The sequence below is a fragment of the Eleutherodactylus coqui genome, chromosome 2 (assembly GCF_035609145.1).
Source record: "Eleutherodactylus coqui strain aEleCoq1 chromosome 2, aEleCoq1.hap1, whole genome shotgun sequence".
NCBI lineage: Eukaryota > Metazoa > Chordata > Amphibia > Anura > Eleutherodactylidae > Eleutherodactylus > Eleutherodactylus coqui.
Genome location: NC_089838.1, coordinates 201,117,949 through 201,144,239, shown reverse-complemented (window position 1 = coordinate 201,144,239; position 26,291 = coordinate 201,117,949). Strand labels below are relative to the sequence as shown.

The window sequence follows — 26,291 nt, the reverse complement described above, 5'->3', positions numbered from 1 at the left end:
TTTTAATGGCCAACAAAAAGACAGGATGTTATAGCGAGCTTCAAACCTACTCAGGGTTCTTCCTCAAGCGTAATGAAACAGATCTAAGAACGTATTTATATAAAATCATTTAAAAACTTTGTCACTGGACTAATTAAGTATTTACTGTTATGCTTCTCTCTCTCTGGTATTTATCTAAGTGCTATTAATCACATTATGTCTGTGCCCCCTTATCCTGTTCTGGAATTTGTTTCAAGCGCAAATTAAGCACACCCTGTTTGTGCCCTCCCCTGTGATCATCTGCATATGTTTTTATATAAATACGTCTTTAGATCTGTTCTATTAAGCCTGAGGAAGAACCCTGAGTAGGTCTGAAAGCTCACTAGAACATCATGTACAGTGGGGGAAAAAGTATTTAGTCAGATACCAATTGTACAAGTTCTCCCACTTAAAAAGATGAGAGGCCTGTAATTGACATCATAGGTAGACCTCAACTATGAGAGACAACATGAGAAAACACATCCAGAAAATCACATTGTCTGATTTTTAACGAATTTATTTGCAAATTATGGTTTGAAAATAAGTATTTGGTCAATAACAAAAGTTCATCTCAATACTTTGTTATATATTCTTTATTGGCAATGACAGAGGTCAAACGTTTTCTGTAAGTCCTCACAAGGTTGGCACACACTGTTGTTGGTATGTTGGCCCGTTCCCCCATGCAGATCTCCTTAAGAGCAGTGATGTTTTGGGGCTGTCGCTGGGCAACATGGACTTTTAACTCCCTCCAAAGTTTTTCTATAGGGTTCAGATCTGGAAACTGGCTAAGCCACTCCAGGAACTTGAAATACTTCTTACGAAGCCACTCCTTCGTAGCCCTGGCAGTGTGCTTGGGATCATTGCCATGCTGAAAGACCCAGCCCAGCATCTTCAGTGCCCTTGCTGATGGAAGGAGGTTTGCACTCAAAATCTCACGATACATGGCCCCATTCATTCTTTCATGTATACGGATCAGTTGTCCTGGTCCCTTTGCAGAGAAACAGCCCCACAGCATGATGTTGGCACCCCCATGCTTCACAGTAGGTATGGTGTTCTTTGGATGCAACTCAGCATTCTTTTTCCTCCAAACACGGCGAGTTGTGTTTCTGCCAAACAGTTCTACTTTGGTTTCATCTGACCATATGGCATTCTCCCAATACTCTTCTGGATCATCCAAATGCTCTCTAGCAATCTTCAGTTGGCCCCGGACATGTAATGGCTTAAGCAGGGGGACACGTCTGGCACTGCAGGATCTGAGTCCCTGGCGGTGTAGTGTGTTACTGATGGTACCCTTTGTTACGTTTGTCCCAGCTCTCTGCAGGTCATTCACTAGGTTCCCCGTGTGGTTCTGGGATTTTTGCTCAGGGTTCTTGTAATCATTTTGACCCCACGGGGTGAGATCTTCTGTGGAGCCCCAGATCGAGGGAGATTATTAGTGGTCTTGTATCTCTTCCATCTCTATTTATTGCTCCCACAGTTGATTTCTTCACACCAAGCTGCTTGCCTATTGCAGATTCAGTCTTCCCAGTCTGGCGCAGGACTACAATTTTGTTTCTGGTGTCCTTTGACAGCTCTTTGGTCTTCACCATAGTGGAGTTTGGAGTGTGACTGCTTGAGGTTGTGGACAGGTGTCTTTTATGCTCATAACAAGTTCAAACAGGTGCCATTACTACAGGTAATGAGTGGAGGACAGAGGAGCCTCCTAAAGAAGAAGTTACAGGTCTGTGAGACCCAGAAATCTTGCTTGTTTGTAGGTGACCAAATACTTATTTTCCACCATAATTTGCAAATAAATTTGTTAAAAATCAGACAATGTGATTTTCTGGATGTGTTTTCTCATGTCTCTCATAGTTGGGGTCTACCTAAGATGTCAATTACAGGCCGTTCTCATCTTTTTAAGTGGGAGAACTTGTACAATTGGTATCTGACTAAATACTTTTTTCCCCCACTGTATTTTTGTTCGCCATTAAAAGGTATCTTATCTACAAGATTACTTGGTTTCCCTTATTGATCGATCACACTTAACTATTTATTTTTTCGTTTTTATGAGATTTTTTTTCTAACATCAAAATATTGAGCAAAAGGATTATCTCCTGGTCCTTTAAATGGTTCTATAGATTTTGTGCTTATATAACCCATAAATATTTGGGGCAAAATTTTCACTGCATGGGGCACATTCAGACGACTGTATATCGTCCGGGTTTGCACGCCAAGCCGATATACGGCGTCTCTCTCTGCAGGGGGAGGAGGCTGGAAGAGCCGGGAGCAGTGCTCTGAGCTCCCGCCCCCTCTCTCCCTCCTCTCCACCCCCTCTCTGCCCTTCTGCACTATTTACAATGAGAGGAGATGGGGCGGGGTGGGGCTAAGTTCTGGGAATTAGCTCCGCCCCTGTCCCGCCTCTCCTCATTGAAAATATTGCAGTGGGGTGGGGAGGAGGCAAAAAGGGGGCGAGAGCTCAGAGCACTGCTCCGACTCTTCCAGCCTCCTCCCCCTGCAGAAAGGGACGCCGTATATCGGCCGGCATGAATACGCGGCCAATATACGGTCGTGTGAATGCGCCCTTAGGGTGTAATAGGAGTATGTTGGCAGCCCTGGAAGCCTTAACAAGTTCCCTGGCTGCCATAACAGCCGCTCAGGGTCTTCAGCAAGGGGGTAGTGTGAGCACAGAAGGAGCCCACTTCCTCTGTCTAGTGGATTAGATCCTGTGGTTGCTGTTGATTGCAGCATCCGGGAAGTCTAAATGCTCCAGATCGGCGTTATCTCCTATCCCATCCACTGCTGGCGAATGTCAGCTGTATAACATAGCCAGCACCCATTGCTCTATGACATTCCCTGTGCATAACCAGCATACATGTACGGTAGATACATGATGTATGATTTGTGCATGCACTATGTATCGAGTACTTGCTTTAAACATGGCTCATACTCTGTGAAAAACTTTAGTACAACTTTGATCAAACCCAGAGTTAAATGCAGAAGTACTGTAAAGATGTTCTGTTGTTTGAGTCTGGGTATATTGTAACCCCCCCCCCTTATTATGTGACCTGTATTCTGTAGTGAAGTTTTACTTATACATCGTCTGTCCTCAGGACCGTCACAGACGGACTCCACATCGCTGGAGCAAGAAAAATACCTCCAGGCTGTAGTGAACTCAATGCCTCGCTATGCAGAAATGAGTGGAAGAAACACGCTCAGTGCTTTCCCTTCTGCGCATCTCTATGGTGAGAGGGCTTCTTTTTATAGAAAAAAAGTAAGAAATGAAGTGTCTGTTAATGCCTGGAGTATGAGCAGCAGTGCCAGGATTGATATGTGCGATCACATGTCAGGTTCTTGGCTTTACCTTCCTTTATCATTCTACAGTGTGGTTTGTTCTTTTTTTCATTATTCTCAAAATGCAATCTTACTTTTTAATTCTTTTTTTCATACCTTTTCCATTTGAAAGTCAACCCCATGCTAGTTATCACTGCGAACCCATTCTGAGCTGCTCATTGAAGAATGGTGTCCTTAACCTTGTAGGCTGATGGGTGTGTGTACACGTGGCCATAGGCTTGGTTGCTTTTCTTAATTTTCAAGCGTATAGATCAGTGGTGGCGAACCTATGGCACGCGTGCCAGAGGCGGCACGCAGAGCCCTCCCTACTGGCACGCGCCCCATCGGCCGCTCACCACTTGTGAATACCAGCAGGGGCCGCAGCTCCCCTGCCGGCATTCACAAACGGCACTGCTAGCCGCGCTGATCCCAGCACACAGTGACTTCAGTGTGCAGCTGGAATCCCTTTCCCCCTGCCCCGACGTCTCCTACTACTTGGTTCCGCCGGGAGGGGGGGGGGGGGGGAGAGGCGTCCAGCAGCGTGTGTGTCAGAGTGTATGTCGGGAGCATGTTAACACTTTCTTCCCCACTTCTGCAGCAATCAGCAATTCCTAGCAACCTGATTGGTTGTTTGGGTTGGTTGATTCACCAAACAACCAATCAGGTTGCTGGGAATTACCTATTGAGGCAGAAGTGGGTAAGAAAATGTTAATATGCATGCCGGACCATGCTGACCAGAAGAGGAGCATCAGCTTTCAGGAGGAGGAGCTAAGTATGTGGGTCTCGGGAGGGGCACTGTGGGGTGTCACTACTGCACTGGGGGGCCACTGTGGGGTGTCACTACTGCACTGGGTGGCTGCTGCGGGGTGTCACTACTGCGCTGGGCGGTGTCACTACTGCACTGGGGGGGGGGCGTCACTACTGCACTGGGGGGGGCGTCACTACTGCACTGGAGGCCGCTGGAGGGTGTCCCTAATGCACTGGGGGCCGCTGGGGGGTGTCACTACTGCACTGGGTGGCCGCTGCGGGGTGTCACTACTGCACTGGAGGCCGCTGGAGGGTGTCCCTAATGCACTGGGGGCCGCTGGGGGGTGTCACTACTGCACTGGGTGGCCGCTGCGGGGTGTCACTACTGCACTGGGGGGCGTCACTACTGCACTGGGGGGGGTGTCCCTAACGCACTGGGGGCCGCTGGGGGGTGTCCCTAACGCACTGGGGGCCGCTGGGGGGTGTCACTACTGCACTGGGTGGCCGCTGCGGGGTGTCACTACTGCACTGGGGGGGAGCGTCACTACTGCACTGGGGGAGCGTCACTACTGCAATGGGGGCCGCTGGGGGGTGTCCCTAATTCACTGGGGGCCGCTGGGGGGTGTCCCTAATGCACTGGCGGCCGCTGGGGGGTGTCACTACTGCACTGGAGGGGGCGGCACTACTGCACTACTGCACTGGGGGTGTCACTACTGCACTGGGGGCCGCTGGGGGGTGTCCCTAATGCACTGGGGGGTGTCCCTAATGCACTGGGGGCCGCTGGGGGGTCACTATTATTGCTGTGGGGTGGGGGACACTATTACCGCTGGGGCCGCTGTGGGGTGGGGGTCACTATTAGCGCTGGGGCTGCTGTGGGGGTCACTATTACCGCTGGGGCCGCTGTGATGTGGGGGGTCACTATTATCGCTGGGGGGTGGGGGTCACTATTACCGCTGGGTGGGGGTCACTATTATCGCTGGGGGTGCGGGGGGGTGTGGGGTGTGTCAGTATTACCACTGGGGCTGCTGTGTGGTGGGGGTCACTATTACCGCTGGGGCCGCTGTGGGGTGGGGGTCACTATTACCGCTGGGGCCGCTGTGGGGTGGGGGTTACTATTACCGCTGGGGCCGCTGTGGGGTGGGGGTCACTATTACCGCTGGGGCCGCTGTGGGGTGGGGGTCACTATTAACCCTGGGGCTTATGGGTGGGTGTCACCATTACCGCTGGGGCTGCTGTGTGGTGGGGGGGTCACTATTATCACTGTGGGGGGTCAGTATTACCGCTGGGGTCGCTGTGATGTGGGGGTCACTATTACCGCTGGGGCTGCTGGGGGGGGGGGGGTGTCACTATTACCGCTGGGGTATGTTTACATGTGGCGGAAATGGGCAGGGCTGTTTCAAAATAGACAGGGTGCAGACCTTGACTGCTTTTTGGATGCAGAAATGCTGTAGAATTTTTCACAGAAATTTCCGCTGAGGACGTTCTGCAGCATTTCTGCATCCAAAAAGCAGTCAGAATCTGCACCCAGTCTGCTTTGAAGCAGCCCTGTCCTTTTTAGAACGACGGGGGTACAATGATACGTTGTGACAAGCCCCGCCTCCTGATGTGTTGGCACTTTGCGATAAATAAGTGGGTTTTGGGTTGCGGTTTGGGCACTCGGTCTCTAAAAGGTTCGCCATCACTGGTATAGATAGTTGGTTAGAGTGTGCTAATTTGTAATATTGACAGCTATATATATATATATACATATATATATATATATATATATATATATATATATATATATATATATATATATTTTACACACACTTGTGTTCTACCTCGTCTTGAGGTTTTGGATTGATTTCAGCTTTATTGCTTAGTTGATTTTACACTCTTTGTCGAACAAAATTAAGCATCTAGAAGGAGTTAACGTTTTGTTGCAGAACTCGGCATGTCGTTACATCTCAGGCAGATATGCAAATGAGCTGTAGTGTATTTAGAGGAACGTTCTCGCCTCCTAAGGGCCTAAAAGTGGTTCTACCTTTGATCTATATAAAGGCTCTCGGAGGCTACTTGTGTGTAGTCACCTCTTTTCCGCTTGTGTAGAGCTTGTTGACCACTAGACGCCTCTACGATGCAATGAAAAGAGATTTCAGCCAGTTAGCAAAGTTTAAGAGGGGCACATTATTGAAGTGCAAAAAACTGGATGGTCTTATTTTGATGAATTGCCCCCAACCTGGGTCCGTCTGATCAGACTTTTAGGAGGTATTGGGACCTGTGGATGTGTGAGGGCACACACCCAAGGCGACTGGGCTCAGGATGCCCCCGACAGACCACCAGTAGAGCGGATTGTCTGATCGTCGGACAAGCATGAGCAGCTCCAACTGCTTTGTTGTCCGCCATCCAGAGACAGGTGGCTTTAACGTTACACCCCTGTGTGTCTGTTGGAACCATTTACAGGTGCTTGGCTGAAGGACATTTTGTCTCACAGCGCCCATTACATGTACTGTCCAACTACTGTTGACTCTGTTTATAGTAGAGTTGTGATTGACAAAACTGGGCTGAAATGGAGTGCAACCAGCTTGTCTTCAGCAACAAATCCAGGTTTAGTTTAGGTACTGACCGCCATGTTACTGTCCGGAGACCTAGGGATGAACACCTCACTCTTGCCTTTGCTGTGGAGCAGCACACTGTACCACTTCTGGTGTGATGGTCTCCGGTGCCATTGCATACGAGTCAGTCACCTCTAGTAGTGGTACGGGGGACAGAGTCAGTACAACAGGATACTAGAGCCTCCATGCCCGCCCATATCATATCTTGTATCCAAGCTAGAGGCGGTACAACAGAGTACTGGAGCCTCCATGCCCGCCCAGATCATATATTGTATCCAAGCTAGAGGCGGTACAACAGGGTACTAGAGCCTCCATGCCCGCCTGTATCATATCTTGTATCCAAGCAAGAGGCTTTACAATAGGGTACTAGAGCCTCCATGCCCGCCCATATCATATCTTGTACCCAATCTAGAGGCGGTACAACAGGGTACTAGAGCCTCCATGCCCGCCTGTATCATATCTTGTATCCAAGCAAGAGGCTTTACAATAGGGTACTAGAGCCTCCATGCCCGCCCATATCATATCTTGTACCCAATCTAGAGGCGGTACAACAGGGTACAGTTAGTCCCCGACTTGCGAACAGGTTCCGTTCCGAGAGCCCATTCGCAAGTCCGTTTTGTTCGCAAGTCGAACAAATGGTAGTATAGAGCGGGATCGCGGGTGGATCCCGCTCCATACAACGTCGGGTACCGGCTGTTCTTACAGCGGGCACCCGGTGGCAGCAGTTCCAACGAGCCTTGGCGCTTGTCGGAACTGTTAACACTTTAAATACCTCTCTGACAGCGGTATTTAAAGTGTTAACAGTTCTGACGAGCGGCGCGGCTCGTCGGAACTGCTGCCGCCGGGTGCCCGCTGTAAGAAACTGCCAGCACCCGACGTTCAGGGGGCCGGTACAGCGTCCCACGATGAGATCGCGGGACGCTGTGTGGTTGCTAGGCAGCCGGGGACCTCCTGAAAGGCCCCAGGGCTGCCTATGCAGAGTGCCCATCAAGCGCACGGCTTGCTAGGCGCTCTGCATAGACAGCCCTAGGGCCTTTCAGAAGGCCCCCGGCTGCCCAGCAACCGCGATGTGACCGGACAGGCTTCTATCAGGCTTGATAGAAGCTTGTCCGGTCCCTGCACAGCATGATGTAATGCCATAGCATTACATCATACTGTGCAGAACAGATAGTTCGTATCTAGCGAAATTCGTAAGTCGAATGTTCGCAAGTCGGGGACTATCTGTATTAGAGCCTCCCTTCAGATGTTCAGTTTTCTGCAATAAATTATCCTTTTCTCCGATATTGCAATCACTTATACTAACATTACAATCACATATAGTTTCATTAGATTCCCACAACTCCTCCTAGGTGCTTGATTAGTTTTTTAACAATGAGTGTATCTACAGTTACACACTTAAATATGCAGCACCTCCAGTTTAATTTTGTTTCCTATAAAGGGGTTGATAACCTAACAGCAAGAAATGTGATAAAGTCAAAGAAAAACCTTGTCGCCTGTCAAATCCCGCCCTGCTCCAACGCTTATGCTCTGGTGGTCCCCGCAGGTCTTTGTTTAGCTGCCCCAGTGAGACCTGCACGTGTGGCACAAGACCACTGAAGCCAGTGATTGCTACAGTAATGATGTGCTGTACATCCATGTGTTTGCTGCAGGCAAAATAAGCAAAGACCTGTATGGACCACTGGAGCAGCGACGGATTTAACTGGTTATTCATGAAGTTAGGCTATTTTTTTGACCCCTTGTAATGAGATTTGAGTCCTGTCCCACAACTTCCATAGGCTTTGTATAGTGTTGGCGTACCTTAGCCACATCAGCTGCAGGATGTAAAGTTAACACTACATACAGTATTGCTCCATTTCTAGACAGAATTCTGAATGTTTGCTAATATGACATAATTTTGCAGCTGTTTTAGGGGAAAAGGAGGAGTTTAGAAAAATCAGTGTCAGTCTAAACTTTTAATTCATTCTATAACAAATGTTGCTCAGCAGGGGATCCGGCTTCTTGTTATAGTTTTATAATGCTTGCAAATTGGACATCTAAAAGGCAGTTTTCAATCCCTGACTGATGATTTACTCCTCGTATGGTTTGAGGACCACAGGTTTAAGTTGGGTTGAACACTCTGCATAGAAGGGGGCGATATGGTTAGAGATTGAGATGCATAACACTTATATAAGCTGGTATTTCTGCCACAGATTCTCCAGACAAACGTCAACCCAAATTGGGTTCATTGATGAAGCAGGTGATGGGAGGGAAGGAGGACGTTCGAGGAGGTAGGATTCCTACGTGTGTGAATGTATATAGTTAGAGGTTCATGTTAGAGATTTGAGGCTGTTGTATGTGCATATTCTGTTTAATTTACTGTCTTGAATGGTTCAATCAGCTGTGCTGTATGTGATCGCTCCTCATTAACAAATATATGTTCTTAGATTTGCTTTGCTTGGTTTCATTACAATTCCATGTTCCATGCAGTGTCCCAGCGTGTAGTGGCTTCAAGCATTTTGTATTTAAGTTCTTCATACATTTCCTAATCACTTATTTTCTGATGTGTATTATTTGCTTTCTTAAAATACAAAAATGTCTAAGCTTTCTCTAACTCTAAACACTGAGCTTGAATAATAGTTCTTACATTAGGTCCTTAAAGATTGGTGCTTACTTTTGTGTTCCACTTACCCGCATTGTATGCTGATCTAGCTGTGTTCTGCCCGGCCTGTAATTATCCCTAACCCTTCGGCCCAAAAACGTGGTTCATTCTTCTTGATCCAGTTGCCCCTCTCTCCTTAAACTAGGTCAATCCTCTCGGGGTATTAAGCACCCCGCAATGAGACGAGGCCATGTGGAACAAGGTCAGTAGAGATATCTTACTGCTAACAATAGATTATTACCCAGACCAGTAACGGTGTCTTACTCCTAGTGCTTAAAAGGGTTGTCCGAGTTAAGGAAAACCCCTGGCACTGGGTCCCCCATGGTATAAAATAAGCAGTTACCTCTCCCTGCTCCCCTGTTCACCCCTTGCTGCTGTCGCTCTACAGGCAGATGTGACCTCCCGTAAACCTACTGTAGCAGCCAATGTCTCAAAGTAAAATACAAGGATTTTATAGTTTTTCTTTCTCATATGTTCCTGCAGGAAAATGGGGAAGCATGCGTGGCACTGGAAGACTTAGTTCTTATGCCATGAACGCAGACGTAGGAAGTAGACTAGCAGCAAGAGAACTTCTAACTCCTCACCAAAATGGCGGCCCCTCAGATAGTGCACTGACTCCCCGAAGAGCTGCTCTTTACATCATTGGGGACAAGTCGCAGCTTAAAGTGAGTTAGTCTTATTGCAGAATACGGTTTCTAACATAATGAAAATGCATGTGGAATATGTCTGATATATTGATTAAATTGACTTTCTAGGGGGTGAAGCAAGACCCACTGCAGCAGTGGGAGCTAGTCCCTATTGAACTATTTGACGTCAGACAAGTTAAAGCTAGTTTCAAAAAACTGATGAAGGCTTGTGTGCCAAGTGCCCCCTCTACAGACCCTAGCCTGTCGTACCTGCGTACCCTTGAAGATTCTGAGTGGCTTTTACAGGTAAGCATGATGTTCCTTCTACTACCCATTTGAGCCTTCTACCTCCATGTTATTGGCTTCCTTTGCTTAGTGTTGTACATTCTTTCAGACAGTCTATGCTATGAGGCAGTTTGCTTTTTTTTCACTGATGAAAACTGTAATGTTTTTATATATTTTAGCTCCACAAGCTACTCCAAGTATCTGCACTAGTTGTCGAACTCTTGGACAGCGGTTCATCTGTCCTGGTTGGACTTGAAGATGGATGGGATCTTACCACACAGGTACTGAACGGCATCATTTTCATATGTGCATCAAGTTCTCATTGATAACCGGAAAAGTTAAACAACTGCACATAGCCAAACACGTGGCGCTGAAGCCAAATAATGTAACTTTTTTTGTAAATAGGTGGTGTCTCTGGTTCAGCTGTTGTCCGATCCGTATTATCGAACCATTGAAGGATTTCGACTACTCATAGAAAAAGAATGGCTTTCATTTGGTCATAGATTTAGCCATCGTGGTGCACATACAGCCGCCAGCCAGAGTAATGGTTTCACTCCTATTTTCTTGCAATTTCTGGACTGCGTGCATCAGGTCAGTATAAATTTACATTTAGGCTGTGACATAATATACCATATATAATATTTGATGTCCTAGAACATATTGTATGTTTTTCTTAAAGGGACGTGCAAAACAATATACAAAATAAACCTAGTCTATGTGATGTTTTTCTAGCTTTGATTTAAAAAATTTCTAAAGCAGATACACGTATTACTGAAATGGGAGAAAAACATTGTTCCTGCGCAAGATACAATTAGTAAATTTGAGCAGTTTATCATACTTTGCAACATAAAGCAGATTATCTAGAATATAGACTAAGGAGAAATAATTTGCGATTGTTTGGGGTTTCCGAAAAGGCGAAAGGATTGGATCAGAGGTAAATTTTTGAGGGATGGCTGAAATCAACTACTGGGGGAAGATATTGTTTCTTTGATAGTTCTAGGGGTGCTGCCTCCTGGTTTGATAGACATGAACAAGATTTGTATAACAGTAATAAATAGTCCCTTTTATGCGATTACTGGTAGAATATTTGACCATCTGAAATTAGATTATTTGTTGGATAGGTGGGAGGTTCCTGGGTACTGCTCCTTAGGCCACTTTCACATGGCCAAGAAACTCGCACGAAATGTTTGCGTAGAGAGAAGCACAAATCTCACGTGAATATGAACCCTATTCTTTTGAATGCAGTCTTATACATGAGTGATGTGGTGCTGAAAAATTGCAACATGTCCTATCTCCGCATTCTTCAGAAAGCATCGGCCATTGATTTCAATGGGACCTTTAATGCGTCACATGACTCTCATATGCCGTGCGATGTGCTTTCAAGAAATTAGGCTCTCGCACATGAGGATTGGAATTTTACAAATGTGTTTTTAACTGAAACTCACCCAAGACTGTGACAGTCACAAAGGGGCATGCTCTACATCTAGAGGCAAGAAGGTTTCAGCACTGATATAGAAGGGGGTTCTTTACTGTAAGAGCAGTAAGACTGTGGAACTCCCTGGATGTGGTTATGCCGAATTCTATAAGAGTTCAAGAGGGGCCTGGACGCCTTTCTTGGAGTGTTACAATATTACATTTAATAGTCAATAATGTCTTCAGAAGAGTTGTTGATCCAGGGATTATTCTGATTATGAGACTTTGATTCAGGCAGGAATCTTTCTTTAAAAAAAGGAAATTTGGCTTCTACCTCATTTGGATTTGGTGTTTTTTTTGCCTTCCTCTGATTCAACATTGGGTGGGGGTGTGTGTGGGGGGGGGGTAATAGGCTGAACTAAATGGATATGTATGTTTATCAGCCTAACATACTATGTTACTATGAGTATCACAATTGTATTTAGTACAGAGTTTGTCGTACTCCATTAAAGTTGTTTGTTTAAAATGGGTATTACACTAAACTCGGATTGTCTGAAGTGATATACGGATGGTGCAGATTTAATACGTATCTTCTGGGATTGTGTAAAATTGCTTGGATTTTGGAATGGGATACTAGGATAATTATATCTTGTCAATATTGGTCTTAATACCAGAATTTGTATTTTTAGTGTTGTTGATGGGCATACTGTTTTGGGAATTCAGAGAGCATGGTATCGGGCGCGGAAAGCTTATTACTGCCCATTGGAAGCAGCCTGCACCCCTACCAACAGTTGAATTATTTTTTTTTTCAAAGACGAGAGGTTATATGTTTCGAAAGGGGAATATACCAAAAAAAAGTCTGTTTGGGTGACTAAGTTTGAGGAAATGCGGGGAAGATGGTCTCATTATATATAATGGATAGCTCATATCCAATGCTGATTGCATAGAGGTATTGCAGAAAAATTGATGGGATTTGGAAGATCCGATACACTGTCAGGGTCTCAGTGCATTGGGTGTACAGTACTGGATGTCACAGCCCGATGGACCGAGATCCTGCATCGGGTCTGACGGGGATTGGTCGCACTGTGAAGGGGAAAAGCTGTCTCCAGCATAGAACGGCTTCTCCTTACACAACGCCAGGGGCAGAGCAGGTAGGAGAGGAATAAAAAGCTGTAGTGGAAGCAGAAAATCTGGCACAGACTAGGCAGAGTTGAAAAGCAATAAAATGCAGTATAAAGCAGGCTTTTATAAATTGGTATATGGAAAACATTGTGCCTGCTCTAGAGAGAACAGTGCAGGCACAACGAGCTCCCTCTTGAGGTATGCATTGAGCTAGCGGAAGAATGATTTCTCAGCCCCATCTTCACATAGCTGCATAGCTGAAGAGTGGTTTTGTATGAAAAATGTATCAAATAGGCTGATAAAACCTATTGCAAAAATGCTAAGAATCGCTTATTCTGTGCATTAAAAAAAAGCAAAATTACTCTTTAACCTTGATTTTAGATATTGCTATTCATAGCGCACAATAAATCCAGTGCCCTGTGTGAAAGGGGAAAAAGAATCGCAAGGTTGTACTTAAACATAACTCTTATTTTACCTCTTAAATTCAGATCCATCTGCAGTTCCCTTCAGAGTTTGAATTCAGCCAGTATTACCTGAAGTTTGTGGCTTATCACTATGTGTCAAACCGATTCCGCACTTTCTTACTAGACTCAGATTATGAAAGGATCGAGAAAGGTGAGCCGTTTACTGTTGTTAAACCTTATGGTGGCTTGATCTTTGCAGGCTGACTTGTATTGTTGTGGTACCATTTGGAATCCCGAGACCTTATTGACTAACTTCATGTTTTTGGTGGGGGAGATGAACTAAAACCAATGGAATTGGATATCAAATCTATAGACCTTTAGGTAACGTTGACAGAAATTACACTCTGGTCAGTCACTTTAGATAATAATATCAAGGCTGAATACAAGGCAAAGTCAAAAATTATCCACACTCCAGTTATACAAAAACGTCTGCTGGCCACACTGTCTTAACACTTTCTGATGTAGGTCGTTATCTCCCCGGTCACTACTATGCAGGTTTGAATGTGCCACATCAGTTAATTTGTAACTGCAGTGCAAGCAAAAGGAATTGTCCCACTTGTGATTTTCACAAAAAAAGAGCAGCGTGCAGCGTCCTTTTTTTTTTTTCTTTTTCTTTTTGTGGTCTGAGGGTGCGTCTGGTGCCGATATATCGAAGACTTTGTGCACAGTATGGAGAAATGTGTTTTATTGTGAAGCGTGTCCCTATCCATTCATACACTTCAAGGAAGGTTGCGTAAATGTTGGCAATGAAGGAGTCATCGGACGCTGTGATTCTCAAGGGCCAGTATTGGAACATTATCAGGAAAAAGGTTCAACAATCAACAGTACTCATTACAGTGAGATGCTCACTGAAGACCTGAAGCTTAAAATTAAAAATAATGCAGAGGCCTGCTATCCCAGGGTGTTGTGGTGTTACATGACAATGCATATACGCACACCGCTGCCCATACTGTCAACTCTCTCCAAAAACTTTGTTTTAGCATGTTAAAGCATCATCCCAATAGTCCTGATCTTTCCCCATTGGACTATCACCTGTTTGCTCCCCTGAAGGAAGCACAAAGAGAACAGCTTCACATCTGATGAAGAGATAAAGACAGCGGTGCATTCGTGGCTGCAGCTCAGCCTAAAAAAGTTTTCATGAGGAAATAAGAAAGCTTGTTGACAGATTGACAAGAGTATTGAAAAGCAATGAGATTATGTTGGAAAATAATGTATTTGTCTTTTCTGAAATCTGATTAAAATAAATTCCCCTGCCAGAGTGCGGATAATTTTTGACTAATCCTTGTCCTTCCATTACTGCCAGACTACTGTTTACCTAAGGTGACAACATGGTGGTAGACTGATGGTAGTCTCAGACACTGCCCGTAGGCTGTAGTGACAGCTGTATTATAGGGATTCAGTTGTTTTAACATCTCGATTGTATTTGTAAGCTAATTCACATTACCATCGCAGGGGTTCTGTATGAAGAAAAAGGAGACCGACGTAGCCCTCAGATCTGCCGCTCTGTATGGGAGTATATGGAGCGCATACACAAGAAGAATCCCATGTTCTACAACTACATTTTTTGCCCTGAGGATGGAGAGGTAAGCTGCAGAACAGTTTGCCGCCTTGTATCTACTGTATAGATGTAGTACAAGTGCATTTTATGTTTTATTGAGGGTAATGCTGCATATGATTCTCTTGTTACTTCTGTGCAGGTGCTGCGCCCATACAGTTCGGTGTGGGGTCTTCGTGTATGGGACTATTACACCCATGAAGCTCTGAGTGAAGGTCCTTCTTATGACTGGGAGCTTGTTCAGGCACACCGGCATGAAGAACCTGAGAAAAATGACAGCTCTGCTCCCCAGACCAAACGCAAGATCGTGTGGCCATCCTATCATGCATCACAACGCCTCCAGCCAGATGCCATCACCTGCTTGTTAGATGTAAATCTTCTCTCTACTCACTTTATATGTACAGTGGTGGAAATTACATATGTGTTAAATCTTACATCTAGCAGTGCTACACATAGGATAAACTTGTTAGCTTAGAAACTGGAATCAAATACAAGATCTATTCCAAACTCCAACATATTATTGTAACTCTGAAGACCGAGAATAATATAAGTTTAACTTGCCTTGTGCAGAGATGTCCATGGTACATGCCAAGGGGGTTTCCAGGACTCGGGATGGGGGGGGGGGGGGGGGTTAGTGGAAGAGAGTCTCATACCTCTTTGAATTGCACCAGTGCAGCCTGGGAGCCCTGGTCACCACCGCTGTAACCCAGAAGAAGCAGTAATTTGTCACATACCATTCATTGGTCATGCGTGTGGCTGCTCAAAGGCTGTAGAAGCCACATGTCATTAAGAGGAAGGGAGATTAGTTGGCACAGTGTGAATAGCTCACAGGATCCGGGAATGCAAAGAAAACTTGATTGGCAATGCGTTTCTGGATTGCACTGATCTCTTTTTCAAGCCATACAAGACAGCAAGTCAGACAGAAATTTAAAAGTCCAAGCCCAGGATGGGGGAGTCACATGACCACGAAAGTCACATGAGCTGAAATATTTGAATACACTTATTTTACAACATACTTTTAAAACAAATCACGTGGGTAGACGAAAAAAGAAAAGCATCAGGGTCATCAGTGCATAAATAAGTAAATATATAAGTGAAAGATACATAAAAATGCATGAATTGAAAGAAAAAAAAAATATATATATATATATTCTTATATTTTTATTCATACAACGAAATACATAGGCTTCTCAAAAGTGCATAGACATTATAAATAAAAACCCCATACTTAAGGACCGTTACATTGGCGTTAATTCATATATGCAGCTGGTTCATTCAGTCCATGCAGCAGGCATCAAGTGTTGGAGAATAATAGTATCCATAAAATATACAATGTAGTGACCAAGGTATGTAATTAATAAAATACAGTTAAATAGTGAGACCCCTACCGATCAGCAAATTATCCTGTGGATAGGGGATAACATGTAATTCTGGTACAACCTCTTTAAGTCTACAGTAACTTTATAATCTGCTTGAGGCTACCCTTTCAAAATGCAGCTATTGGGGCGATCAGCTGATCGACTTAGGTCCCCACTCACAGCACCCTTGGTAAACAGCTAATTCTGTCGGGGAGAAAAATGTGATGTTACGGGTCAACTATGCTGATAAATGGCTATTGATGTAGTACAAGGACAACTTGACTTCACCAAAATGACAATGACATCTACAAAGTGGCTCTCCACACTGGTTTGGGGCCACCTCACTATGATGATCATATGCCCTGAAGGGCACAATCCTTTTTAACCATAGTGTTCTGTTTACTCATTGTCCCCTTTTGAGTGTGCGTTGTGTTTTTGTCTAATGGTATCACTGCATAGGACAAAGCAATTAAAGCATTACCATTATTTTCATAGGAGTTACAAAATCTGGAGATGGATTTGAGACCTGTTCCTGAAAGGTGGAAGGAAACCTGGGACAAAGTAAAAGCCGCCCACAGGACCGAGGTCCGCCATGAGAGCCGGGTCAGTCTGTAGTTTCTTCTCTACTCGTTGCAAATGAAAGCGCTATATTTGAGGTTCTGCCCTTGGATGTTGTAATTTATTTTGAGATTTGGAGAGACTTTTATTTCTATTTGGTATTTTAGAGCCCTGTCTGCCATGGCTCAGTTGACGACTTGCTTGTATGTAACAGAAAACCATTTACCTAAAGTTTAATTTTGTCTTCCAGAAATCCAGTGCTTTACTGATGTCATCAAGTGTGTCCTCGCAGCGGCAGTCGTTGGGCATTTACCTTCAGGAGAGTGGTGTAGGATCTACACTAAATTTGAGCTTGGAGAGTGGTCCAAGCACAACAAGTACTCCCAGTGGTGGGGGGAAACTGGGAGCACGAAACAGCACTAGTACCTTATACAATCAGTTCAACACTGCAGAAAGAGAGAACCGGTACATTATACATTTGTGTAATCCTATTGAATCTCTAAAAGCTTAACACTACTTCTAAAGGCCCTTTTACACAAAACTATTATCATTCAAAAAAATTGTTGGATCCTGCGAATATGAGCGATAATCGTTCTGTGTAAACATGGCCAATGATTGAATGACTAATAAAGATTTGTTTGCTTCTCATTCAGCCCTTTAATGCAGGCTTAAAAATAATTGTTTGCATGTTGTTGCGTGTAAACAGCGATTGTTCGGTCATTCACTGATGCAGTAAATGTGAACATCTGAAACGCGCAAGCAAAGGATATGTTAAAGATTTACATGTATAAATTGTCCAAACCAGCGATCTGTCATTGTTCACTTGTGTGAATGAGCTATCTGTGTATATTCCACATTGCTATCTGCTGAAAAGCTGAGCAATTGCCCTTTTACACTGGACGATTATCGTTCAGAATCATTCAGATTCTCGTGCTCCCATGCTTTCTGCTTCTGGTACAAAGACAGCTCCTTACAGACAGTGACCGGCCTAGGATCAGCTGATCGGCAGGGATTCCAAGCAGCAGACCCCCGCTAATTTGCTATGAATTACCTATACTGAGGATAGGTCATCAGTAGTAAAAAGTGGGACAATCCCTTTAATGCCAAATTGCTGTATCGTTATATGCTGACATTGAAATGTAACTAAATATAATCTAAGGAGTGACATACACCAATAGGGCCTTGGCCCTTTAATTCTAGGGACCCGACAGAGAGAGTGTCACCAGTGCTGTCTTTTGACATGTCCCAATAACATCTAAAGATCTTGACACAAGGTGCAGCTTCTTCCAATATTGGGCACTTATACTGCAATATATATACTGGCAACCTAATCTTGGTTTAGTACATAAGCAAATAACAATGTGGATGCAGAGTGGTATTCTCAGTTCATCCCATTCTTTTTTTTTATAATAAAGTAGGTAATTATGCGGTTTGTACTGTGTCTAAATAATCTATATTATTTCAGATCATATGAGGGAATTCTGTGTAAGAAAGGTGCATTTATGAAACCCTGGAAGCCTCGCTGGTTTGTGTTGGACAAGACTAAGCATCAGGTAACCATTGTGTATCAGTATTGAAAGACTTTATATTGGCTGGACTTTGCTGTAAAATTTGGCACAAATGTTCTAACTCTTCAAAGTGCGCGAGTTAATGTTCAGGTTTGACATTCTTATAGAGCAGGGGTGTCAAACTCATTTTCACCGAGGGCCACATCAGCCTTATGGCTACCTTCAAAGGGCCGATTCTAATTGTAAGACAGTAAAGTAAAAGTAAACCCCACAGTGGCCCGATTGGTAATAAGGTTCCCCATAGTGGCCAGTGACGCACGCCATTCTGCGCATACAGACGCACGCCATTCTGCGCATACAGACGCACGCCATTCTGCGCATACAGACGCACGCCATTCTGCGCATACAGACGCACGCCATTCTGCGCTTACAGACGCACGCCATTCTGCGCACACACCCGCACGCCATTCTGCGCACACACCCGCACGCCATTCTGCGCACACACCCGCACGCCATTCTGCGCACACACCCGCACGCCACTCTGCGCACACACCCGCACGCCACTCTGCGCACACACCCGCACGCCACTCTGCGCACACACCCGCACGCCACTCTGCGCACACACAGACGCACGCCATTCTGCGCACACACAGGCGCACGCCATTCTGCGCTCACACAGGCGCACGCCATTCTGCGCTCACACAGGCGCACGCCATTCTGCGCTCACACAGGCGCACGCCATTCTGCGCTCACACAGGCGCACGCCATTCTGCGCTCACACAGGCGCACGCCATTCTGCGCTCACACAGGCGCACGCCATTCTGCGCTCACACAGGCGCACGCCATTCTGCGCTCACACAGGCGCACGCCATTCTGCGCGCACACCCGCACAGACGCACGCCATTCTGCGCGCACACCCGCACAGACGCACGCCATTCTGCGCATACACCCGCACAGACGCACGCCATTCTGCGCATACACCCGCACAGACGCACGCCATTCTGCGCATACACCCGCACAGACGCACGCCATTCTGCGCATACACCCGCACAGACGCACACCATTCTGCGCATACACCCGCACAGACGCACACCATTCTGCGCATACACCCACACACCATTCTGCGCATATACGTACAGACACACACACATATATACAGACACACACACATATATACAGACACACACACATATATACAGACACACACACATATATACAGACACACACACATATATACAGACACACACACATATATACAGACACACACATTTTTATATATATATATATATATATATATATATATATATATATGTATATATGACACACACACACATACATATATATACACACACACACACATATATACACATACATACATATATATACACACACACACACATATATACACATACATACATATATACACACACACACACACATATATACACACACACACGTATATACACACACACATATATATATAGACACACACACACATATATACACACACACATATATATATATACACACACACACACATTATATATATATATATATATATAATATATATATATGACACACATATATATATATATATATATATATATATATATATATATATATATATATGACACACGCACACACACATATATACACACACACATTTTATATATATATATATATATATATATATATATATATATTTTTATATATATATATATATATATATATATGACACACACACACATATATACACACACACAAGGCTCTCACCCTGCAGCTGCTCCTCCTCAGCGATGCTCTCCTTGCTGCAGAGATCATGTTCTCTGCACTCCCCTTCCCTCCTCCGCGGCCGTTGTCAGTCTGCTATCGGCACTCCTCTATTACTGTCTGCAGTAGACAGAACAAGCCGAGAGCAGACTGCCTACTGACAGCAGCACGGAGGAGTGAGGAAACTTACTGCATAGCCTGCGGGCCACAGAAAATGAGGCGGCGGGCCGGATTCGGCCCGCGGGCCTTGTGTTTGACACCTGTGTTATAGAGTATAGAAGTAGAAAAATGTCAAAAAGGGCCGTAATGTTGGCAGTAATTCTATAAGTAATGTGAGTCATGTATGCAGTTGGTTATATTTCATGACCTACAATACCGTTTAACCTATTTTGCTTTTAAAAATGTATTTTCTTGATTAGCTGCGGTATTACGAGAGCCGTACGGACACTGAATGTAAAGGGGTAATCGACCTGGCAGAGGTAGAGACTATATCTGCCGGTACACCAACAATGGGTGCTCCCAAGAATGTGGATGAAAGAGCATTTTTTGATGTAAGTCATCACTTATTTGTTTTCTCTAGGTGAATGTCCTAAAAGTTCCATGCTAACAGCAGCCTAGATTTCTGTGATGCTTATTTTTCTGTTCTCCTAATCGCCGTCAGCACTCAGTTTATTTTTGATTCGGCGTTATACATCTTTTAGTTTCTTCACAGACGAATAGTGTTAGAGTATCTTTCACCACCTGTAGGCTGCTCTCTGAGGACAGTCTAAGGCCGGCTTCACACGGGCGAGGTTTGTGCATTGTGAGACGCACGAATATGAGCCCCATGCTTTTAAATGGGGTCATACACGTAAGCTTTCTTTGTTGTTTGGGTTTTTTTCCACATCACAGGAAAAAATCGCGGCACATCCTATCTTTGGGTGTGCAATCGCATCACCCATTGTTCTGAATGGGTCCGGCGGCAGCTTCGTACCACGTGCTAGGTGCACGCAGTGCAATGTGAGGTTTGCCTATTGAAAACCAATGGGAAAAACTCTACTGACAACCGCGGCAGAGGATCACTATTTCCCTGAAGTGATGCGAGGTGGTTTTCTTACAAAAATGTCTCACGCCCACGGCAAAATCGCATGTTAGTGAGCGTGATATCGGGCCATGATTCACGGCCCAATATCCCACTCGCCCGTGTGAAGTTAGCCTAAGGTAGTGACTGGTACGCTGATTGCAGTAACATGTCTTATGTAGCTGTGAAGTTGTTTACCAGAAATGGCATTTATCAGTAGAGGTGCACACATAGAGGACTACAGGATGCAGTCTTGATGGTCCTGAGCTGTGGGCTAGTCCTGTCCACTCTGGTCTCTGATTGACAGCTGTCTACAGTTGCACAGTAATGGGGAAACAGCTGTCCATCAGTGGGTGGGGTTAGCTCATATCTCATGACTATCAAGGACTATTTCCTGTAGTCCTCTGTGTGTGTGTGCTGGTACTGATGAGAGAGAAGTTTCTGACAAACTACTTCAGATATATATGAAACCTACATCTGTGATCAGTGCGTCTTCCCCTACTTTATCCTGTCCTCAGCGTTTAGCATAAGGGTGGTGGCAAGTGCCCTTTAAATAGAATTTTACTATTTGCTTACAGGCAGAAGGTTTTATTACTGAATTGAATGGAAGCTACATAGTCACAAGCCCTGTGCTCCCATTAGTGGATCCGAAAGTAGTCAGAATTAAATAATGGCTGTTAAAAGAGGCAGAAGATTTGGAGATTCAGAGTAATGGAGCTCCTACAAAGAGAAGCTGTGAAATAACGCGGCAGAGAATCTTGGACTTGATTAAGAAATATTGTGTCCAAGTGGGCATTAACAACAGTAGAAGGCAGCAGCGCTGCTTATAAATCCTTTACGACGTAAGGCTCACAGACACGGTCTAAGATCCTTTGTAGCAGAAAATGAGCATGAAGAGTCTATTCTGTCACCCATGCAGTTTTTGATCTCTGATAAGCCTTTCTCTGGCATGTTTGAGGAAGGCTCAACTGAACTAAAACGTTCACATGTGTTGCAAAAGAAAATAGTTTCTACTTGAAACGTCTTCCAGTTTCAACCTAATATTTGTTCTTCATGCTATGCTCCTTTTCTCTTTTCAGCTGAAGACAACTCGTCGGGTCTATAACTTCTGTGCCCAGGACCCCTCCCAGGCTCAGCAGTGGATTGACCGAATCCAGAGTTGCCTGTCTGATGCCTGAAACTTCAGGGATAGCATAAAAATAACTGCAGGACACCAGTGAAAAGATTGTGACATCGGGGTACCATGTGGCCGCCCACAGCTAAAACCCACAGCAAGCGGTTTCTTTCCAGATTTTTCTGGAAGCTAAAGCACCTTAGCTTTTTTTTCTGTTATTTAGTAATGGTCTTTAACATCGATTTAAGCAGTTTGATCTGTGAACCTACTTCATGTTGTCCGCTGTGAACCAATGAAGAAAAGGACAGCTAGTTGTGGACTTTCAGAAGCTACAACCCATGGGCGGAAAGATCCCAAGATTGACTGCCTTTTTTTTTTTTTCCTCTTAAGAAGCTATGGGCTCGGCGTTGTGAGTTGCAGTTAAGTTTCGTGCGGCTATAGTAATCTGTGTGGCTCCACATTCTTCATCCGGCTCTGCTAAACTGATACTCTGGAAAGGATTTGCATCTGTTTAGTATTTTAAATGCTTACTTATAAGTTGTCATTGTTTGGATTGTCATTTTAAATTATTTTATAAAGGTGAGGACTCGGCAAGGGGGCTCTGAGCCCTAGTTACATGTCAGGAAGGAGTTACCAGCCCCAGCAGTAGTGACCAGAGGGAGCTGAAGCAGCGCAAATACACGATGGATACATTGTTCATATTAAATATGTAAGTCCTGTTTTTACATGAAACAGCCATTTCTCATTTCTTAGCTGTAAGCGGGCTACACTGCAGGAGTGGACTTTTGCACAATGATGATTGTCCAGACGACACGGTCTGGCGCTAGAAGGGGAAGATGTGTTTGTAATTTAGGAGAACAGGTAAAAACCACTAAGGATTCTACTACTACTACTTCAGTGTCATAGGATTTTGCTTGTTTAACACTCCACTGTATATACTGTAATGAGAGGGGAGACGTCCCTTGTATAAAAACAATGTTCCTGAGTACTAGAAACGTATGGAAATGAGCCACAAGGATTTCTGGACCACAAATGTTAACCACCCGACCTGCAAAGGAAGGAAACCGAATGGGCCTCATTAGCTGACTGGTCTGCGTGCACTTTGGAGGAGGGGAGACGCCTCGTCCCCATGTGTACCGTTTCCGAGGAACAGGAGAATTTGTTAAAACTGTTAATGGTATTTTAACTCTGTGGTTATTGTACTCCATTTAATTATTATTGTATATTATTGTATATATAAAAATGTCCAAAACAGCATGAGACTTAAGAGATGTGATGGGGAAAAGGTGATCGTTTTTAACTCTTCCACTGCAAGACAGCATTTGCTATTATTGTGCCTGGAATGCATGTTCTTTACTGCACTGTCCGATACGACTCGCACATTAGATATGACTGCTGATTGCATCTTACGCTGTTCATATATATATTTTTCACCAAATGTCCAGATACAATGATAGTAAGGCAAGGCATTCAGGAGTATCCATTTTGGCAATGACATATAGAGATATGGAACTCATTCAACTATTACACACAGTGTTCTGGTCTCATGGGCTTAGTTGCTCTATAGTTATGACATTAAAGGGATTTCTTGGAATGGTTTTAAAAATAATTATGCAAATGCCGGGAATGACAGAAAACAACAAAAGAAGGTAAGTCACTTTTTTCTCAGCCACCCACCGGGCTTTGCTTATATGGCTACACTGGTGAGGTTCTGTATACCTCATGTGACCACTAGAGCCAATCTTTGGCTTTCAGGATCTTATGTCCTGTATACCACTGAGGGAGGTCAGTTATTGGCTGCAGTGGTCATGTGTGGTATATGGAATGTAACCGCTGCAGTCAAGTAAACAAAGCTTGGCGTGGCGGTGATGGAATAGGTGCGTATACCTTCTTTTCTTGTGTTTTATGCCATTTGTTGCATTTGCATATATTTTGTTTATATCTTAGACCCTTTAAGGCCTCATTCATGTGTCATACTAGTGCTGGATTGGAAATATCCTGAATAGGGAAGTAATGTTAGTCAGCACTTCCATTTACATGGCCCTAGTTAAATGTGCTGTCTGACTTTTCCAGGAAAAATACTTGCTAGGAGAAATACAAAGAGCCTCTTATTGTCATTCATATTTACATCGGTAGTTGATCCAGATAGAAGAGCGTACAGATGAGAACCGCTGATAACACCTAGAGCTATATGGACACCATGCACTTAGTCGAGTTATCCAGATCTGTACAAATCAGTTCAGTAAGTACTCCACTACTTTTCTGTAGGTTGTATAGTTGGATAACTTAGTTGCTTCATCCATAATGCAGAATTTTGAAATCCTAAATCTCCGTGAGCGTGAACACCGGATTTCTGATGATCGGGTCTGTTTTTACTCTGGAGACACATCAGTAACCACCGTAGTTGTCGGCGCTCTAGTTTATATTGATTTCACAATTTGTGTTCCTAAACCATGAATACACCAGCGCAGAAATTATTACAAAGCGTTGGCTATGGCAATATCCCAGCTGATATTCCATGTATGTAAATTGATTATATTGTCACATAGAGCACAATAATGTTTTGGCTTGGCATACGGCTCTGGGTTAATTGCAGTCAAGCGTAAAAGTAGTCAGTTCAGGGCTTTTGAATATGGTTAAAGGATACTGGTTTATGAACGATAATGTGTGATAAATGCCAATTTCCTAAGTTTATGTAGGACTCCAGCTGTCTTGATGTGTATTAATGCCTATCGCCTAGGAACAAGGTTCCATCGCTGATGAGCAATACAGTATGGATTGTGTTATGGGCATCTTCATTACAGATCAGGCCGCATGTGTCAGTATTACAAGACTATTTCAAAATGACTTCCATGACATTCATGAGAATTTCCAACGCTTATTTTTGTCTGGTTTTGCAATGAAAGGGTTAATAAACGTCACATTCCTCAGGTAAAGGAAGATAAAAGTGCTTAGTAAGGGAGGCCATTGTGACTGATGGACGCTCTTTGTACATAATACAACTCTCAGGCTGAAGTTTCCTGTTTTTGTAGAATACATCAGTTCTTGTATATTGTGTCACGCATACAGTCCTTGGGTTACTGTACCTAGATATATGGAAACAGGAATATATCAGACAAATAAATGAAACTAACAACTCTTTAAAACCATGTGGCATTTATATAGAAAGCCTGTTTTGTCTCTTCTGTGTAAGGAAATTTGTATTGGTCCTCACGAATGATGGCGTTCGGCATCTTTAGAACTCATGGTAAGTATGGTGCGACGAAGTAGAAATGGTTATTATATGATGAAAAGTTACACAATTTTTCAATAGATTTGGTGACTTCATTGTTACTTCCAGCTTGGCCTGGTCATGGGACAGACACGGTACGGTCATCAGAGCTGTACACTTGTGTCAATCACATGGCCAGGACAGATATTTATCCTCAAGGTTCCTAGCAACACTTGAAGTACCAGGCGTAATTTGGCATAAAAAGGAACCGGCCACCTTTTTGGAGGGTATAAGCCCACCAACAATGTGCTATTCAAATTGTAAACCTAATCGGTGACCTGTCCTGGTTAAAATCACTGCATTCTATATTACCCCCAAAACTAACCTGTATAATTGTCTACCATGTATGTATATCGTTATCTGACTCCTCTGGGTGGGCACCATCCCTTCCCAAGTCACCGAGTCATGCTCTTTCCTCTCCAACCAGGGTATCTGGATTGTCTTGTCCAGCCAGTTTGTAGGCGCTATCCTCTATGAAATCTCATGCATGTTCCATTGTTGGCAATCTCCACGTCTAGTGCGCATAACGAGGATCGTGCTGACAGCAGGAGTCATGGGCCAGACTGGGATTTATGTGTGATTTGGGGACGAGATGAGGGTTTTTTTTGCCTTCTACACACTTTTAGAAGATAAAGCACTTTTTATGTTTAAAAAAAACAAAACATTTTTTTTCTTCCATGAATTTTATCAGCATTTCAATTTTTTTATCATCCCCTTTTGTCAAAACATAATCTTTTGATCACTTTTATAATAGTTTTATATACTTAGAAAACCAAATCCTGATAGCCTGTTGGTGTACAGGTATACAGCAGTGGCAGGCCTGGAGGCCTTTATTCAGCTTCCAACTGTCATAGCAACCCATTGTGTCCCATGGCTACATT

General features: G+C 44.1%; 1 protein-coding gene across 4 annotated transcripts in view; it reads left to right on the top strand.

Moving 5' to 3' along the window:
• Nucleotides 1-25,285, top strand: part of SBF1 (SET binding factor 1) — a 107,604-nt gene extending 82,319 nt beyond the window's left edge. For 2 of the 4 annotated variants that reach the window (XM_066592210.1, XM_066592208.1), the window contains 15 exons: nucleotides 3,108-3,239; nucleotides 8,858-8,935; nucleotides 9,452-9,508; nucleotides 9,790-9,971; nucleotides 10,062-10,238; nucleotides 10,397-10,498; nucleotides 10,623-10,808; nucleotides 13,241-13,367; nucleotides 14,669-14,799; nucleotides 14,914-15,141; nucleotides 16,625-16,732; nucleotides 16,938-17,152; nucleotides 18,153-18,240; nucleotides 20,385-20,516; nucleotides 22,105-25,285. In XM_066592210.1, the coding sequence (XP_066448307.1) occupies nucleotides 3,108-3,239; nucleotides 8,858-8,935; nucleotides 9,452-9,508; nucleotides 9,790-9,971; nucleotides 10,062-10,238; nucleotides 10,397-10,498; nucleotides 10,623-10,808; nucleotides 13,241-13,367; nucleotides 14,669-14,799; nucleotides 14,914-15,141; nucleotides 16,625-16,732; nucleotides 16,938-17,152; nucleotides 18,153-18,240; nucleotides 20,385-20,516; nucleotides 22,105-22,203 (2,042 nt within the window). In that variant the 3' untranslated portion in view covers nucleotides 22,204-25,285. The remainder of the gene's footprint in view (nucleotides 1-3,107; nucleotides 3,240-8,857; nucleotides 8,936-9,451; nucleotides 9,509-9,789; nucleotides 9,972-10,061; nucleotides 10,239-10,396; nucleotides 10,499-10,622; nucleotides 10,809-13,240; nucleotides 13,368-14,668; nucleotides 14,800-14,913; nucleotides 15,142-16,624; nucleotides 16,733-16,937; nucleotides 17,153-18,152; nucleotides 18,241-20,384; nucleotides 20,517-22,104) is intronic. The other 2 variants (XM_066592211.1, XM_066592209.1) reach the window with 1 other exon arrangement.
• The last annotated feature ends 1,006 nt before the right edge of the window (nucleotides 25,286-26,291 follow it).